The 19336-nt window shown below is 35.9% G+C and overlaps 2 protein-coding genes across 3 annotated transcripts; both read left to right on the top strand.

Moving 5' to 3' along the window:
- Positions 1 to 30: 30 nt before the first annotated feature.
- On the top strand, positions 31 to 14455 carry LOC106158449 (piwi-like protein 1). 2 transcript variants are annotated; one of them, XM_087001332.1, is made up of 17 exons: positions 31 to 264; positions 3936 to 4044; positions 4601 to 4721; positions 5141 to 5200; positions 5394 to 5438; positions 5615 to 5719; positions 6054 to 6375; positions 6841 to 7091; positions 7778 to 7896; positions 8123 to 8209; positions 8442 to 8645; positions 9086 to 9200; positions 9432 to 9537; positions 9891 to 10008; positions 10215 to 10541; positions 13668 to 13828; positions 14285 to 14455. In XM_087001332.1, exons 5-17 carry the CDS (start codon positions 5436 to 5438, stop codon positions 14437 to 14439), a joined length of 2073 nt encoding a protein of 690 aa, XP_086857458.1. In that variant the 5' UTR covers positions 31 to 264; positions 3936 to 4044; positions 4601 to 4721; positions 5141 to 5200; positions 5394 to 5435; the 3' UTR covers positions 14440 to 14455. The 2 variants fall into 2 exon arrangements, with proteins under 2 accessions (XP_086857458.1, XP_086857459.1); XM_087001333.1 differs by lacking the exon at positions 5394 to 5438.
- Positions 14456 to 14569: 114 nt separating this feature from the next.
- Positions 14570 to 17211, top strand: LOC106173929 (piwi-like protein 1). Its single transcript, XM_087001337.1, has 6 exons — positions 14570 to 14695; positions 14882 to 15047; positions 15235 to 15273; positions 15534 to 15668; positions 15842 to 15989; positions 16274 to 17211. Exons 2-6 carry the CDS (start codon positions 14902 to 14904, stop codon positions 16394 to 16396), a joined length of 591 nt encoding a protein of 196 aa, XP_086857463.1. The 5' UTR covers positions 14570 to 14695; positions 14882 to 14901; the 3' UTR covers positions 16397 to 17211.
- The last annotated feature ends 2125 nt before the right edge of the window (positions 17212 to 19336 follow it).

Raw genomic sequence — 19336 nt, 5'->3', positions numbered from 1 at the left:
TTTTTACAAAGCCCAGAATTCACTTGTATACATGTATACAATTATAACAGGTGCTGTCAAGTGAAGCAGGAGTTGGTTATATAATAGTGGCGGGTTGCGCAATCACTGACCAATAAGCTTGGACTCTGCTTAAGCTTGTACTGTTTGTTCTATTTATTAGGCTGTTTGTGTGTTGAAGGGAGCATTGGTCTGACTAGTGATGAAGCTGTACACCTGTCCGACCAGCCCTTATTTCTCACTGACCAAGGTCGGACTTGGAGCACGGTATGTACAGTGTGTACACGTGTATGTACATGTAACTGTAACTTTATTAGTTTAACGGTATATAATGAGTAATATTTCCATTTTAATCGGATAAAGAATGAAAATTTTAGTCTAGTTGAAACACATATGTAAGTTGGAAGAAGTGTTACTTTTGCAGTATCCCCCGTCCTTGCCGCAGTTTTCGACCTTACATGCTAACAGCACCTTACCACAGATAAGGCTGAAAACTGAGGCAACTCTTTTTAATGCTAATAAAAATTAAATTATTTGGTGACTTACCATGTCTCTGCTATTCATATAAATTAGTTTGGAAATTTACTTTTTTTTTTTAGTTTTTTTAACAAACCGTCAAGTTGTTTGACCAAATGCAATGAGATTATAGTGAATTTCTCCCCAGCAATAACCTTGGCTCTCATAATTTGTGGAAGGCATAAAGTTTCATGTAAAAAACATTTTAAGATTAGTAAATGAATTGCCAAACTAATTTATTTCAGACGAGAGACATTGGTCAAAGTCACCACATAAATAAAAGACATTGAATCTCACAGTTATTTGGTGGGGGAATACTGCAGAAATGCCAGAAAAGTACCTGCTATATAATTGTGCCTGAGTCATGTACATTTCAGCACAAGTTTCGTGCTAACTTCATATTAATGTAACATTGAACACTTATTTTGTAATAGGTGTACATGACCTGGCACAAGCACCTGCACCCTATATACTCTCTAATAGTAAATTTATACATAAGACGGCCATTTCAGAATTAACTTAAATTAAAGGCAGAAGTGCTATTCTTAATTGTCTCTCCCTTGATCAGAGTCCAGTGTCTCCATTGTATTGGACCCGAGTAAATGCCATAATATTGGTACAGCCAGAACATATCAGAAACTGTAAATAGGAGTGCTACGCATGAATTTAATGCTACTGGGGAATATGTACATGTACTAGTACATGCATGTGCATACATGTAGAAAAGGCATGGGCGTAACTAGGCATACGCATGGATGCACTGTGCGTACAATTTTTTTGGCCAACCATGATATTATTTTATATAAATTTAGTGTATTTTTCACGGAATATATATCAAAAATCCTCTGCGAATTAAAGTCACCTGTATGTACAAATCTTCTGTATACGCACAATTGTTCTGACCCCCCGTCTTGCATACTTTTATTCAACTGAGGTAAACAATGCCTGTTACCTGTACAAGTCCTATCCTAATCGTCCATCTAACTGGAACATCCTTTACCTCTTAATTGGAGGGTTAAGTGGCCTACAACTCTCCTGTAGTCATGAGAGTAACGAACGCACTTTCGCTGGTGATATTTATCTCAGGTAAAATCTACCTGTGTGTTACTTTCAAAGAGCAGCTCCCGTAGACCTGGGGGCACTAGCTAAAATCTGGACACCAGGTTTAATAAGGAGCTAGAGAAACAAAGGAAGAATTTTTCCTGCAAAGATTCAAAGAATTTCACACGGACTTGATCCAGCTTAGCCCTCCAAACTAATAGGGTGACATGGGCAATTTCCACAAACAAATAAGTAAACTTAGATGTATCAGAGCTCTATTGTGTCATATAATTGGTTGTTTTTGGGAGCCATGCACCCGCATGAAAGCTGGATGAAACCATATGCAAGTTCAACTCAGAGGAGGATCCAGCATTATTCGAAGAGGGGAGGGGGGGGGGTCTGCTGATGCGAAGTTAGTCTCCTTTTAAATGAATATACCATTCTGGGTAAATAAAAATATTGAAACTTTATTAAATCGCGAGAATATTTTTGACTTAAATGATTATTTTATTATTAATGGAAATTAAGCTACGATGTGTGGTACATATGCTGTGATTACGCTGTCCTTCATCTGTTGCGTTAGTCTACATTTTGCTGTACATGCTGGGTATTTTAAAAATCTGTGCGTACAATTTTTAAAGGTCTGGTTCCGCCCCTGAAAGGAAAAGGTTCACGGTACACTTTCATTCTCACTTCAAATTATACCTACTGTAAATGTCCAAACAAGTCCTCACTATACACAAGTAAATGGATTTATTGAACGAGCAGTTCAAACTGTGAAAAATGTGCTGATTAAATGCAAGGAGTCGAAAACCGATCATTATATGGCCATGTTATGCCTCAGAAGCACACCATTAGATCACAACATGCCATCACCAGCAGCACTTCTTAATTCTTGCCTATGACACCAATCTTCCTGCCATCAATTCCCAAAATTCACATCCTTCTTTTGATGGTGAGATAAATGCATACATGCAGAGAAAACAGGATAAAGAAAAGAACAGATATGATCAGTTGGCCAAAATTTTATCTGATCTACTTCCTGGTCAGCTTGTCAGAATACGACATCCCCAGAGTCACAAATGGGAACCAGCATTTGTGGATTCTACTAGGTCAAACAGATCTTATGTTGTAAAAACTAACAATGGCGATCAGTATGTACGTAACTGTATACACATCCGTCCAACAGGAGAGAAATTTAAATCTGACTTTGAAAACACTCATTTGCAAAGTGATTTGCCAACTGCTGATTCAGAGTCAAGCCCTGAGAATCCAGTAGCATCCCAGAACAATTAAACAAAACATGTGCAAAACATTGTTCCAGAAACACCAGTTTCCTTACGACAATCTACAAGAGTGACCAAAGCACCTGACAGGATGAACTTACTAGTAATATACTCAACTTGTAAGAAACTTAAGGAATTCAACAAAGGCAGTTTTAATCCTCGATTTTAACACTGACTTTTTAGCTAAAGAAAGAAGGGGATGTTATGGTTTGTAGTGACTAAAAGTTGAAGTATTCAGTTACTATGGATACAGACAAACATTATGGTTCAAGTATCTGGTGTCCTCAAGTCACTGACATCTACTATTCTTTAAGTGGTCTTGTAACATAAACAAGCCTGACAGCAGAGACCATTAAGGTCACCTCCCAGGAACAACACATTGTATCTACCTCAACACACACAGAAATAAAATCAGTTTTTGTAGTTTCCATTCTTCTTGAGAGTTGTCTATATGATTCGCCTCATGATATTAATTAATGTTCATTTAAAAAGAACCCTTCAAGCTTGAAACTATTTCAGCTGTCATTTCTCACTGACCAAGATCGGACTCTGAGTGTGGCATGTACAGCATATACACGTGTAACTGCAATAATGATTATGCTTACTAATTTATTTCAGAAGCAGAGACATTGGTTAAAGTCCCCACACAAATTTAATTATAAAAGACATTGAATATCAGAGTTATTTGGTGTAGTAATACTGCCTAAATGCCAAAAAAGTACCTGCTATATAATTTACTTGAGCATGTACATGACTGGTTGAATGCATTGAGCTGAGATTTAATTACTGTGCCCCTGCAGGGACTTATATGTGGGGAGGTGTGTGAGAGGCGGAGATACCATTACAGGAATAAGCGGTGTTCCTTTCATTTAGGTCTGCCATATTTAGGTCGTGGCCTAGCTAGCACTCAGCTCTTCTCATTCTGAATGGTCCCAAAGGCCTCTCTATAAACTGATAAAAAGATGCAAATGTCATAATTGCAAAGTTCGTAAGTAAACTACTAGTAGTGTTATAGATTTTTTACAGAGTAGAGAAAGTTTTTCGTTATTGTTGCTTCAGCTGTTATTTAAGATATTTTTCTTCTCTTTGTTTCAGACTAAAGAGTAACATACATGTTTTTTTGTCCATGGACAGCAGGAAATTAGTCCGCCTAGTAATTGTTTATGCTATTTTCAAAGTTTGCTTGAAAATTTTGCTGAACAAGGTAAACTGTCTTTTGTCCTTTCAAAAATGTTTTGAATATTTATATCATAGGCACAAGATAAAGGTCATGTTTATGTAGTGTTACTAAAAGAGAACAGCACAGTTTTTGATTGTTGTAACAAAGAAATAAAGATAGATTTTACAGACACCTGTAATGGGTGGAATGATTGAATTAAAGTTACTTGATGTAAGTGAAAAGTGAGTACATTGTTATATGCAATGAACTTTAGCAGTTGTTAAAAAATGTACTGTTTAGCATTGTGGTCATGCTTGAGCATTCTGTTTTTAAGCACAAAATGCAGTTTATATCTTATAGAAGTTATTAATTCACTATTTTCATTTTTTTTCTGGAGTCACCATAGTGAAATTGAATTGAATTATAGTGGATGATGTTATTTGGAAATATTAAAATGTAAAGAATTAGAATATTTAAACACTTACATCAAGTTACAATGACAATCATAACATTTAATTTTATGTAGAAATTGTCATTGATACTGTAATGTAACATCTGCAGTTGTTATTATTATTATTTTCTTCTGTTTTGTTTTCTTTAGACAACAGAGTAACATATATGTTTGTTGCACAAGCCCTTCTTAATGAAGACAGCAGGAAATTAGTCCGCCTAGTAATTGTTTATGCTCTTTTCAAAGTTTGCTGGAGAATTTCACTTATAAGGTAAACGAGTTTTGGCCTTTCAAAAAATGTTTTGAATTTTTAAGTGATGGGAATTTGATGTATGCTGTTAACATGGAAAAATTAATGCTGTGTCTTTCTGAAAAAAAAGTGGAGCAAATTTTCAAAATGATCTTTGCAATGCCTGTAAATGTTAGCATTGATCTCATTTTGTTTTGTTTGGGTTCAAATGTGGCATTAGGAATTATGCAATTGCTAGTAAGTTCCAGTCTTACAGGGGGAGGCAAAAGAAAATGTTTCGATTTCCAAACATACTTTTATACGATCAAAAATAACAAATGACCTATTTTAATTTTAGCATATTGTTGTTTCTAACTTATTCCCACTAGAGAAAGTGTTGCGCTTTAACACCAGATGTTTCTCTTTTGTTACAAAAATACATTTTTGTTGCTCAATTCCAGCAAGTTTATGCAGACTACCCATCCAGTTACATATTGAACGTCTAAGAATAAACAAGGGAGGTAATATAATCTTTCTGCTTGTTTGCATTATACAGTTTTAAAAATATTAACAGTAATTTTAAGCATGTTTATAGTTATGTTTTGTTTTTCAAGAAAGGTAAACTAGCAATATTCAAATGCTGTTGATGTCTTACAGCCCAAGAATATATTTGGGTAATATCCAACTAGATGTGGTGATATATTTTTTTTACAGGTGAGAGAACCAGAAAATTAGATTGCCTAGTAACTAAATTTTATGGTAAGCACATTGGAGGAAGGTTGAAATAAAAAAATTGAATTGCTTATTAAGGATTTAAAATTGGAAGTGTCCTAAATTTTAATTTTACACATATACTTAGCTAGCCTTAAAGCTTGATTTGAATGGATCTGAAGTAATGAAAAAGAGTTTATAGGATTTTAATTGACCATTTCCAGATGTCTGGAAGAGCTAGAGGACGTGCACGTGGAAGTGCTCGAAAAACTAATCTGGAGGTGTCTGGGCCATTGAGAAGACCAGGGGATGCTGGGCAACAAGCGCAGGTCTGTGGATGTCCCCAGTGATGTTGATTTGGTCTGCAAATTTATCTGATTTTATTTGTCCTTCATATGTCAGATCTTTCAATCAATACTAAAATGATACATTGGTGACCTAAATAATTTTATTGTGTGTGTGATGATGTGGCAGTGATGCTTCTGTGTGAAACTTAAAAAAGTTATACATTCTAATCTTGGTAAGAATGGTGCAGAAAAGTATTTTCTGATTCATCAGTAAAAATGACTTGTGTTAGTTGAAGACAAGGGTGATCTGTGCTAATTCTTTGTGAACATAAAAAAAGGAATAAGAATACACAATAAATAACAAAACTTTTTTCAGGGGCCTCAGTTGCAGACCTCCCCAGAAAACCCTGTTGTTCCAAGTGGTAGAGCAAGATTTCGGCAGGGTGCAGGAAGGGGGACTCCCACCCCAGGGTCAGCAGCCCCAGGGAGTGGAGACACTTGGTCTCAGAGGCCTTCCTCTGGCTATGGAAGGGGAGGGCAGCCTGGTCCAGAAACTGGCTATGGAAGGGGAGCACAGCATGGTCCAGAAACTGGCTACAGAAGGGGAGCACAGCCTGGTCCAGGGAGTCGAGGAGCATTGGTGCCAAGCTGGTCCAATGTAGCTGGGGGTGCCAGACCAAAAACTGGCTTTACTCGCTGTAAGTTAAGATTTTATCTAATGTAGATGTTTCAATTTTTACTGAACAACCAGTAAGTTCTTGCAATGAACATATAGACATTATGTAATTTTTGTGTACTGTTAAGTATGACATGGTTGCCTTTCACAGAATTTGAGAGAGGTTCACTTTTCTCTAAAAGGCAACTTTGCTTAAAAATAAGTAATTACAATCTTGGTAGTAAATTCTTGCTTTGGATAAAATATTGGTACACAAGACTATTTAGATTTAATGAAGATATGCAATATTGCCTGCAGATCAGTTTGTTTGTGAACAGGCCATTAGAAAATATTCCTTCTCTTCTTCAGGATTAAATGTTTATATACAAATTCAAGTTGGAAGTAGTGTGATTGAATAAGTAAAAATTGTTAAGCCTCAAATATAAAATTGGTTTTAAAAAGATGGTGTATTGACCACTGTTTCCAGTTAAATGATCTTGTTTTGCAGCTGCTAATGGAGGTCATCAAGCAGGCGGAGGAGAGAGAACTCTCACTCTCCTCACCAACTATTTCAAGATTACAAATCACCAAGAACAGCATGTCTATCTTTACCATTTGAGCTTTGAACCGGAAATAGATGAAAACCGTCGTCTTATGTACGGACTTTTGTCCAACCTTCGGGAGTCTGTTCTGAGGGATGTGCCTTATGAAGCATTGGGGAACACCTTGCTGACTATGAGAGAGTTGGGGGAACAGAAGGTAAAATGGCTGTTTGATAAAACACACTACCTACATTAATGAATATATTATTGAAGTTTTGAAAAAATGTCATTTGTGTGAAGTGCTTGCTTCGAAACCAGAAATGCATGTCTGTTTGTCTTCCAGCACTTCATTTGTTTTACTGGTCTGTAACTGTCACAGTTATTGTTAAAGAAATAAGTGGGCATCAAATTGGTGCAGTCAGATTTTTTTATGTAATACATGTATAATAATGATATTTATGTATTCATCATCATCATCATCATCATTCAGAGCCTAAAGTGTTCCACTATTGGAGAAAGGCCTCAGCATGCTTCTTCCAGTGTATTCTGTCTTGGGCTTCACTCATCCAGTTTGTACCATTCTGTCAGCCTTACTCTCCATCTGTCATCTTTAATTCTATTGACATGTCCTGCCCATCACTATTTCATTTCTTGAATTGTAACCAGCACATATTTCACCTTGGTCTGTTCTCTAAATTTATCCACTTAACGGTCTTCCAATCTCTTACCCTGATGTTCAACATCTTCCAATCTTTCTCTGTGCTTCTTGTAGCTTTTGCCACATGGGTGCATTCATTGTCCATGTCTCTGAACCATAGGTGACAGGTGGCAGTACACATGCATTGAACATGTACAGGTGTAACAAAATAGTCAAATTGGTATCATTCATTTTTGATCATGTAGGAGCCTCACGTGGTGGAGTCTCGTCAGGGTGAACGGTACATGATCAGGTTTAAACTGGGCAAAGAAATCCACCGTGAGGACTATGAGTACACCTACCTGTACAGCCTAATTATCAGAAGGTACAGTAAAGTCTGTATCTTGGAACATTGATATTCAGGCCTTGCTTTAAATAATTCTTATGTTGGAGATATATGTGAGGAATAAATTGTTGAATTGAATTGAGATATTGAAAAATTATGCAAGTGAGTTAATAGCAATGGTTTATTTGTGCTTTTAATTTAATGTAATGACTGGTATGTTTTTTGATATAATTAAAAATGTCAATCCTAATTTTATTACCCAAAGATCACTTGAAATGATGGATCTTCTGAAGCTACAGAGAGATGCCTTCTACAATCTCAATGAAACAAAGTATGTCCCAGATCTTCAGGGGTGAGTTTTTTATTCCTTTTTTTTTCTTTTTGAAAAAATCAAGAATTTTGTGTTTTTCTGCTTCTTGGGTGTATAATCAAAGAATTAGTTGATTGCTCATTAAATTTACTGCATTACCTGCATTAATAGGTCAGCATATTTAAAGTTAAAGAAATCTTAAAAAGACAATTTGTAAAACAATATCTTTGACTTAAAACTATTAACAATGATATTGATGCGTGGATTATTTCAGCATTATCTTGAAGTTATCCCCTGGCTATCTGGTCTCCACTATGGCGTGTGAAATGGGTGTGGCTCTCAATGTACAGCTGCACTACAAAGTGCTGCGTGAAGACACTGTACTAGATGTGATAGCACGATACTTACCAACAGGCGCCAGAGAAGGAGACAAGAATAAAGTGGAGGAGCTGGTCAGAAATAAGATTGTCATGACCAAGTAAGAAATAATTGAAAAATTCACATCATGGGAATCATATGTTGGTTAGTGTGAGTGCATGTGTGTGTGTGTGTGTGTGTGTGTGTGTGTGTGTGTGTGTGTGTGTGTGTGTTATAATTTTTTTCTGCTGCTTTTTTGTTGCTAACAACAATTTAGGGAAACGGGTAATTATCTCAGTTTTGATGATGACTCGTTTAGTCATCATCAAGACTAAGGTAATTACCTGTTCACCTTCACCTGAACAGGTAATTCAGTTGTGACCAAGTCTGTCAAAATAAACAGACGAAACGGTCAACAGGTAAATCAAATATCTGGATTTATCATAAATGAAAACTTTTTACATATCATGTACATATTTATGGTTGTTACATAAATATACATGGTGTAAAACATTCTGCTTGTGAAAGATAAATTCAGTGGTATTTATTGGATATTTTCAGCTATGGCAAGAACAGAACATACACAGTGCTGGGTGTTTGCTATGACCCGCCACTGTACCAACGTACATTTCAAACTAAATCGGGAGAAGTGAGCTTTTTAGATTATTACAAAAAGGTAAAGATTAATAATGGAAATGATCAACAGATACTCAACAATTTGATATCCGCATGCATTTAATTGAGTACTGTTACTGACTTTTCGTAATTTTCTTTTGGTTGAAAGTGACATACATGTCAACTAGCTTTCAATTTTAGCATTCTTGTGAATTGACATCATTTAGAAGTTTTTGAAATCAATGTTTTTGAAGATTGTCTTGCAATTCTTAAAACTGTGATATTTCTTTAGGCTTATGACATAGACATCAAGGACGGGATGCAACCTTTGCTTCGAGTGAAAGTTAAGAAGAATGAAAAACCAGCCCTTCTGGTTCCCGAGCTGTGTTCTTTAACAGGTAGATTTTTGTTTGATAACCTCCACTAAAGAAGTAATATTTTCACTCCTGTTTATCTGTCCATGCATCTCTAGCCTATACTATTGTCACTCAACAAGTCATGGATGAATTTTGATGAAATTTTCAGGATAGGTAAAAATGGCTTAAGTTAATAGTGATTATATTTTGGTCATGGTTCTTTAATTTTTTAAATGATGAATTATTAATTGATTGTTTGCCTTGGCAGGGACCTAGAATGCTTTTCTAATTTCAAGTGGGTTCATTTCATTTGGATATAAGTGAAGAACTTCATCAACATATTACAAATAACATATAGATTAAAAGTAGTTAAGGTAAACTGTTTTTGTTATTAGGTATCCCAGCAGATGTCCGTTCAAACTTCTATCAGATGCGTGCGCTCACTAATGCACAGAAGATGACTCCCCGGGAACAAGTTGGCAGGCTGAGCAACTTTATACAGGCTTTCAGAGGGTAAGGGATTTATTTGAAGAACATGGTGAATTATTTGAAGTGACATATACGGTATACCTGTTCACACTAATTCAGTCATCCTTATGAGATTAACATATATTGCTACTTGTTCATTTTAGCAGTATATTTTAAGAAAAATACTTATGAATGTCTGTCTACAGTTATCTTGGGACCAAACAAACAAACCACTCTTTAATGTATTTCAGAAATGAGCAAGCAGTACAGCCTCTGAAGAGATGGGGCATTGAGGTGGCAGAAAATCTGCTTACAGTCCAGGCCCACACCCTGAACCCAGAGAGGATCATCTTTGCCAGAGACTGCTTCAACTATAAACCTTACCAAGCTAAGTGGCAGGAGGCTGTACATGGTAGCAACACTCTGTTGGAGTGTGTACCACTACACAGTTGGCTGGTGGTGTACCCAGAGGGACGAGGGAGGCCTATACCCTGTAAGGAGGCAGCACAGAACTTTGTTAGTGAACTTAAGCAGGTGGCGCCAGCTATGGGGATGAAAGTTGAGTGGCCAAGTGCGGTGTAAGTTGTCTCTTTTTATTAGTTTCTTTTTTTTTTATTTTTAAACTTTATTGTAGAGATCTACCCATTCACAAAATTCTCTCTCTCTCTCTCTCTCTCTCTCTCTCTCTCTCTCTCTCTCTCTCTCTCTCTCTCTCTCTCTCTCTCTCTCTCTCTCTCTCATAACATATGCAAATAGTTATTTCTTTTTTATGTACAGACACAGATGTGTCTGTACATATAGCCATCATCTGCGTCTGTCGTCGCCGTCGCCGTTGCCGTCGTCGCCGTGCACTTTTACCGATAACACGATAAGTGGAAAACTGTTTTTTCTTTTGGCTTGAAACTTACAGAACTGATGAATATTCATAATACGCAGGTCAAGTTCGAAAATCAGCATGATCGGGTCACTTATAGGGAATTTATGCTGTTTTTTCACTTTTTTCAGCATATATGCAGCACCGATAACACGATAAGTGGAAAACCATTTTACCTTTTGGCTTGAAACTTACAGAACTGATGAATATTCATAATACGCATGTCAAGTTCGAAAATCAGCATGATCGGGTCACTTATAGGGAATTTATGCTGTTTTTTCACTTTTTTCAGCATATATGCAGCACCGATAACACGATAAGTGGAAAACCATTTTACCTTTTGGCTTGAAACTTACAGAACTGATGAATATTCATAATACGCAGGTCAAGTTCGAGAATCAGCATGATCGGGTCACTTTTAGGTAATTTATGCTGTTTTTTTCACTTTTTTCAGCATATATGCAGCACCGATAACACGATAAGTGGAAAACCATTTTACCTTTTGACTTGAAACTTACAGAACTGATGAATATTCATAATACGCAGGTCAAGTTCGAAAATCAGCATGATTGGGCTATTTTGAGGGAATTTATGCTGTTTTTTCACTATTTTCAATATAAATGCAACACTGATAACACAATATAAGAAAAACGGATTGGCCAATTGTAATTATACTCACAGGAGTGGTCAATCTTACTAAAACGCAGGTTGAGTTCGAAAATCAGCATAATCGGGCCATTATTTTAGAAGTTATACTGTTTTTTTCACATTTCCTCAGATTCAATTCTTAAGCATGTTAACAGTCTCATTATTTAACTAATAAGATGCCTAAAAGTGTTTGTTTGATATTTCCTGCATCTTTACAACATTGTTAGTTGATTATGTAAAAAACATGGTAAACTTGTTATCATGTATTGTGTAATAAAGTGTCAAAAATGGAAATAAACTCATATCATTGCAGTTTGTCAGATTCAATCATCCACTATGTTCAGAATCTCAGAATGGGGGAAATTGGACATTTAACACTGTTCTATTGATACTTTTCCCATCTCATCAATTTTCTTAGTTGGTCATATAAAAATGGCAGTAAAATGTTTATTTTGTTTTATGTTAAAAAAGTGTTAAAAATGGAAATAAACCCATTTCAGAACAGTGCTGTCTTGTTTACATTTTGGCATTTTCAAGGCGTGACTTTGAAGTTCCATGGGCCTGAAGACCTTTGCTAGTCACATTTTCTGAATATCTGTGATACAAATATTTTATGATTAAAAATTGATGGTCATTATGCTGTTAAACATTATGTAATATTACATCAAAATTTGAAGAAACCCCTATTTTGGGCACTGCTCCCATGATGACCATTTAAAGAAAATCATGTCACTTACTGTTCTCAAACTTACAGGAAAGAAACATGGGACTAAAATCGACTCCAGTAGGCAATGCAGTCTGTTTGGTTTTTTTTTTTTTTTTTTTTTTTTTTTTTTGTAAAAGTGTTGTTTTGACATTTTCTGCTTCTTAACAATATTGTTAGTTGATTATATAAAAATGACGGTAAACGTTATTGTGCATTGTGTAATAAAGTATCATGAATGGAAAGGAACTCATCATTGCAGTTTGTCAGATTTAATCGTTCACTATGTTCAGCATCTGCAAATGGAGCAAATTGGACATTGAAAATTGTTCTATTGATATTTTTCCTATGTCAACAATTTTCCTAGTTGAACATTTAAAAATGACAGTTTATTGATTATTTTGTTTTAAAGAAGGTGTTGAAAATGGAAAGAAAATCATTTCAGTACAGTTATCTCTTGTTTACATTTTGGCATTTTGAAAGTGTGACTCTGAACTTCCATGGCCTTGAAGACCTTCCCAAATCACATTTTCTGAATATTCATGTGCTTTTATTTTTTTTTTTTTATAAAAAATTTGATGGTCATTACGCTGTTAAGTATTATGTTATATTTGCATGAAAGTTGAAGAAAACCCTATTTTGGACACTGCTGCCAGGATAGCGATTAAGGCAAAACCATGTTACCTACGATACTGAAACTTACTGAAAAGTTTCATAAGACAGAAGTGCAGCTTGTGTTTGAAAACCAGTGTGATTGTTTTCTGTTTTGAAAGCAATGCAGGTTTATAGAGTGCTATACTGGCATTTTCAAGTTGTGACTTATCACTCCCATCTGCCAGGAGCCCTGTACTCTTACTTTGTAACATTTTCTGTATTTTGTTAAGTTAATGATTCTTAGGAGTCAAGAATGATTCTTAGGATTGACATACAGCCCCCCCCCCCCAAAAATAAATTATATATATATGTATATATATATATTTTTTTTAATGAGTTTAAGCAATTTTTTGTGTAATTTTCACTGTACCTCATTCTGGCATTTCCAAAGTTTAACTCTTATCAGCCTGACACCTTAGGGACTATTTCCAGACCCTATCACGCTAACTGTGGATCGATCTATCTCCATGGGAATTCTCGCTAAATTGCAATCAATGTAAGTGGCTTAGCTGTCTGTCACGTCTACTGAAACTGGCATGCCAGAATCCTAAGACTCTCAAGCTGAAAGCAATTTAGTGAGAAACCCCTTGGAGTTGGATTGATCCTGTTAGATTGATCTAGGTATGGGAACTCAGTCTAATGCTTGATACACATTTAACTTTCATCCTTATCCAATGTTATGCAGAATTAGAATTTGATGTTGGCTATGCAGTTACAGTAAGCATAATACATTAGTTCATCAGAATTGACAGTATCCTATTTCCAGTGTTTTTATTTTCTGGATTTTGTCTGTACATTTGACAGCTTTGCTGCCTTGTTATACAGGTCAATTCAAAGAGATCATCCAGAAGACTACATAAGGGCAATTCGTGAAAGGCTTGGCCAGGCACAGATGGTGGCATGTGTCCTTCCTCATGATAGGGACAAATACAGAATGCAGATACGCTATGGGGAAATAAAAAAGGAATGTATTAACCAGCTTGGAGGTGAGATACTACACTTGGCATCTTACTGTAAATTAATTCTTATTCAATTTTCTTTAGCAATGAATTGAGCTGAAGACATAAGGTTGTGCCATGCTCTACTCCCTTCAGAGATATCGAGCAAGAATGTGAAATAGAGCACAGCATGGCCTATTGTTATTTGCCCTGAAGTGTTGTTAAAGTTGGGTAATTCAGTCACTCATCATGAAGCTCCATGGATAAAAAAGAGGACATTATTGTCTCAGCCTCATTTGGCCAACTATTTCTTCATTTTGATATCAAGCTTTACTTCATGTATTGCATAGATGTATAGAGAAATTGAGATGACCACGGTTACTGCCTGTGAATGAATATTTCAGAAGAATGTTTATGTAAGTAAGAATGTACAACTCTATGAAACTGAATAATCCTTTCTTTCTTGTACAGGTGAAGATTTTAAATACTATTTTTTTATTCCAGTCCCTAGTCAACTGATGTTGAATGCAACTCTTAACAAGAGCAGTAACAAGTTCAAGAGCTGTGTGACTAACATTGCCATGCAGATGAATGTGAAACTTGGAGGTCAGCTGTGGAGGGTGGCTTTTCCTGTAAGTAACAGCGCCCTCTTTCTGTAAGCAATGTTACCCATAAGTTGTGTTGATGTTATTAGGTGCCACTTGTATCAGCAGACCTTCTGAATAGGTTTAGCAAATCACTTTAAAAGTATATTTATAAGTATATAAATAATATTTTAGGAAGTGCTTAATGCTAAGTCTGTTGGCGCTGTCACATGCTCTCTTAATGCCAACTTCACTCGCTATTTCTCTGCATCAGTGGATCAGCTGCACAGAGGAACAGAGTTGTTTGACACCCTGCAGCCTATTGTTGAACGTATGTATATTTTGATATCTAACATGTTCAGAGAAACATGCACTGTATGGCTTTTCATTTGTACAGTGCATGTAAGTTTTTCTTATTTTTTCTTTTTTTTTTTTTTTACATAATTTCTAATAATTTCTGTTAGTTTGTAATGTCACACATTTACAGTGCTTGGTTATTTATTATTTCTACTTTCAGGTGCATTGAAAGAATTCCTAATGGAGAATAAATTTCTGCCTGACCCTATCCTTATCTTCCGTGATGGAGTTGGTGATGGCCAGATTCAAATAGTCAAAGACCATGAACTACCTCAGATAAAAGCAGCTATCAGAACAGCTGCTAACTACTCCCCAGTAGAGTACAGGTACACCTTGCTGGGATTTCTACCCACACCTGTATTGATTGATAGAGTACGAAAAGCTGAAAAAGCATGCATTTAAAGTGGTGATAGCTAAACAATATTTGCTTATAAATCAGCGTGTTTATTAGCTTGGTATTGGATCATAAATGATAATTATTTAACATAAACTGAAATTTTTTTTCACCGTTAGCTTACAGGCATCTCTGTCGGAGGCCCTCTTTCGACTGATGTGAGTAGATATTGTTACTCACTGGCTGCTAGGCGATATAGAAGTCAAGACCCTATAATAAATCTCAGCTAACGGTAAAAAAAACAGCTTGTGATAAATAATCATCATTTATGATATACCTAAATTTTCAGTTGTTTGCAAACTGATAGTGGTTCATGTAATGACAATAGCCTTCACTTAAAAAGTTGCAGTTACCCCTTTAGTACCACCAAGATAATCATCAACATCTTATGAACATCCTTTGTGATCAATACTTTCAGACCTGCCATAGCTGAAGTGATTGTTCAGAAGAGAATTTGTAGCAGATTTTACACAGTTCAGACCCGAGAGAACCCACCCCCAGGGACAGTGGTGGACAGTGGGATGACCAGACCGGTGGACCAGATAGACAATACGTACGTACAGCATCATCTGCTTCAAACTTCTTGCCATGTGTAGTAAAAATACAGAGTGTGTGCATAAATATGCTTGGTTGCAGTATTTTTTAATGGTTACTCTTTTCTCATGAGTTTTAGTTTAGAACTCAAATTTTAATGCTATATTTGTCTATTTTTATTTCATGGTTTAGCTATGATTTCTACCTTGTGAGTCAGTCCAGAAGAGACGTGACAGTGTCCCCCACCCACTACTATGTCATCTATGACACCACGGGGATGACACCCAGGCAGATGCAGGGGGTCACCTACAAGCTAACTCACCTGTATTACAACCTGGCAGTGAGTACTAGCTTTATTATTATACCCATGGAGAGTTCTGATATTATCCTAGTTGCTTTAAAGTTGAAACTTAAGATATCAATCTGAATCACTGTTATCACATAGAATCTTACAATACATCGTTACAAGAAGCATTCAACTTTTTACAAAGTATTATACAAAAGACCTCCAATGTATTGTCAGCACTCGTGTTAGAAGCAATATTGGTTGCACATATCCCAAGCACAGATACCATTTACCTGAAATAAAAAAAATTCAGTGCAAATCGTTTCATTTATCCACAGGGCACAGTCAGTGTTCCTAGCCCCTGCTACTATGCACATAAGCTGGCTTTCCTGTATGGTGAATACAACATCGAGACAAAGGCCCCCAAACTTGAGCTGCAGAAAACCTTATATTATCTGTAAGCAGACCAACCTCTACCAGGGCCACAGAGATTTTATTCAATAGGTATTCACGGATGTTGCTTTGGTTATAATTGTGTCTATGTTTCTGTACTCCCAAGTATATTTGCACCTAGCTCTGGCCTCTGGTAGACGGTATAAGCAGACGAGGAAACAGAAACCTGGATCTTTGTTCTAAGCAGACCTTGAATGGACAGACTGGGCATTGAGATAATAGTTTGCATTATCTGTTAGAGGTACAAAAATGAGTTTGTTACTATCAAAATAATAATTAGATATCACACATTGTCTGTTCTTAAAGAGTATTACCAGTGTTTAATCTAAGCATATTCTGCTGTTTACAGTACTTAATATGATTTTTATGCAGCTATTGTTAGACTGGTATTTATGAATATTGGCATTGATGTGTTCTTTGTGATGAGAAAAAAGTGAGCAAACTATTTCCAAGATAAGATGGTTTGTCTAATGTGTTGCCTTTATTTTAGTCCATTATGAATATTACTGACTCATATTTTCAAATATTGTTTATGCCAGATGCCAGGGCATTTGAGGCATTTATAATGACTGTTTTTGTCAATCCAGATAATAATTTGAAAATTGGATGTTATGTTTTTATGTTAGACAGAGATGCAATTATTGAATTTCATTCTATTTCTTATTATGTTAGATGGTGTAATATTCTTTAGGCTTCAGTCTGTAAGTTTGATTCACTGAACACTTTCTTTCGAATATTTAGTCTCACTTTTAGTTTTTTACTTTATATTTAATAATATATTTTTATTAGTGTGGTTCAGGAGGAAATAAAAGTGCCCATTGTGCTTATGTTTTTTTTAATACTAAGAAACAAAAAAACATCCCCCTTTTTCCTTTGCGATTTGGAAATACAGTAATTCGTATCCGAACCACCTGGCATTCTTGATACTCATCGCTTTCCATCCATTCCAAACAATCTATTCCAGAATTTCCTAATGAAAAAGTGGCTTTATTAAAACTTTAAACGTTTTTGCATTAAATCAGATTGCATGACGGCAGATCGGGTGGTTGATGTGATATTTTCAACAGAAAAGTAAATTAATTTGTTCTGTTGAAGCCTTTAAAATGAAATTGGGAGGGGAAAACGCTGTTTAAGTTGATTTTCAAAGTAAAATATATACTCGGATGCATTTGACTTGCGCATTATCAATAAATCGTCTATTTGTCACCAAATTTTTGATACAGCCTTGGAATTTCCACATTAACAACCACAACTATCTTTTGACGTTCGAATTTTGTTTTAGATCAAAATCCCATTGGCCTTCCACATACGAGACCATTAATGATATAACGGAAGAAAATACTATTTATTTGCCATCCCAATCGAACTGTCAATGTAGGTTCGAGTACATCTGGTGGTTAACAGGAACGAAATGCAATAGATTTTGATGTTCACCAAAGCTTTATTTCAAAACGTATTTAAATAATAAAAATGAATGTAGAAATAACCGTGCTGGGAGAGTAAAAATGAGGGGGTGGCATGAGGATGATTTTAATGTTCCGCCAGATATCTGGTTGTCAGTCGGTGCTACATTGAAAAGTTTTTCATCAAAATTAAACCTTGTTGAACTTTCAATAAAAAATATTGGTGTCCTCTTGGAAATAATTCTGAACGTAGTTTAACTTGGCAGTTATCAATAGAAGAAATCTGTGACGTGCCGATTTTAGTAACGCGCATATTATAGCAGACATGGAAATTGGTGATTCTTGTCTAAGCTAATATTTTGTCTTCCTAATCTTAAGTAATCTCAAAACTTTCATCCGAATTGATATCACTGGCAAGTAACACTTCACTGATGGAATGGTTCTTAATACAGAGTGTTTGATGTGTATATAAACGTGTGGCATGAAAGGTATTCTCTACATGGCCGCGTTAAAAATTTCCCAGTCGTATTTTCTATACTTCTATTATGCAAAACTACTAGTCATTCCCAATTCATATTAATGCTCCTCATATAGAAGTACCTGGCGCCGATAGATACTTGTGAAATATACAGGAAGAAATGGGTTTCAAATTGACTAGCCAGGCTATTTAGAAATGAATCATTAAATTTAAACTGGAATTAAAATCGAATCCAAGTGCTGAACAACGGGTCAAACAATGATTCGTGAGTTGGAAAAATTGATTTTCCCAGAAGAAAATTCATTTTGGCGGATAAATTCCTCCCAGAGTACCTTTAACTTAATTGTGCATTACAATACTCCAAGTGGGCATGTTATTCAGAATCAAGGCATTAGAGGGTAAGCGACGCAGTGATACACGTATAGGCCTATCTAACGTTTTCAAACATAAAGAGCCCGTGGCACATGGATTATTCTATTTATCTTCTCTTCACCTTTCACTATGGAATTATATGGTCGATTCTGAGTGAGCAATTAGGAGTGTATTTTTAGTCGTGGCACCTTATAAATAAACCAAAAAAGACCCGTTATCAGCATGGATCGGTAATCAACAGAAACTTTGAACGGGTATACAAAATTTGGTTTAACACATTACTTGTTTCCGTTTTAATGCGTTTACAAAGAGAGAATTCATATCAGCCCCTCACCAGAACTCATTTATTTCGATACATTCAAAACGGGTACCCAGGTGTATTCCATTTTAATTTCCCCTAAAAAGGGATGGTGTATCGGTTAATCACTGATATCAAGATGCTTGGATTAGTGCGATAAACGGACTTGAAGGAAAAACAGGATAGATAGATAGAACTGATTATTTGCTTAGACAGAGACAGTCTAGCTATCAGTTAAAATAAATATAAGATTAATTAAGGCCCATCGCGACCCGAATTCCCTCCCTTCGCGCATTTTGGAGGTTTTTTGTTTCTCGCGAAGCCCCATCTTTGAGCTTATATACAACTTCTCTGAGGACGTATACAATACATATGGGTTTGGGTTGAATATATATAT

This window comes from Lingula anatina, chromosome 1 (genome assembly GCF_051362555.1).
Source record: "Lingula anatina isolate TDL-2025a chromosome 1, LinAna3.0, whole genome shotgun sequence".
Classification (NCBI taxonomy): domain Eukaryota; kingdom Metazoa; phylum Brachiopoda; class Lingulata; order Lingulida; family Lingulidae; genus Lingula; species Lingula anatina.
Note: the sequence above shows the minus strand (reverse complement) of the source record. Positions and strands in the feature narration are given on the sequence as shown.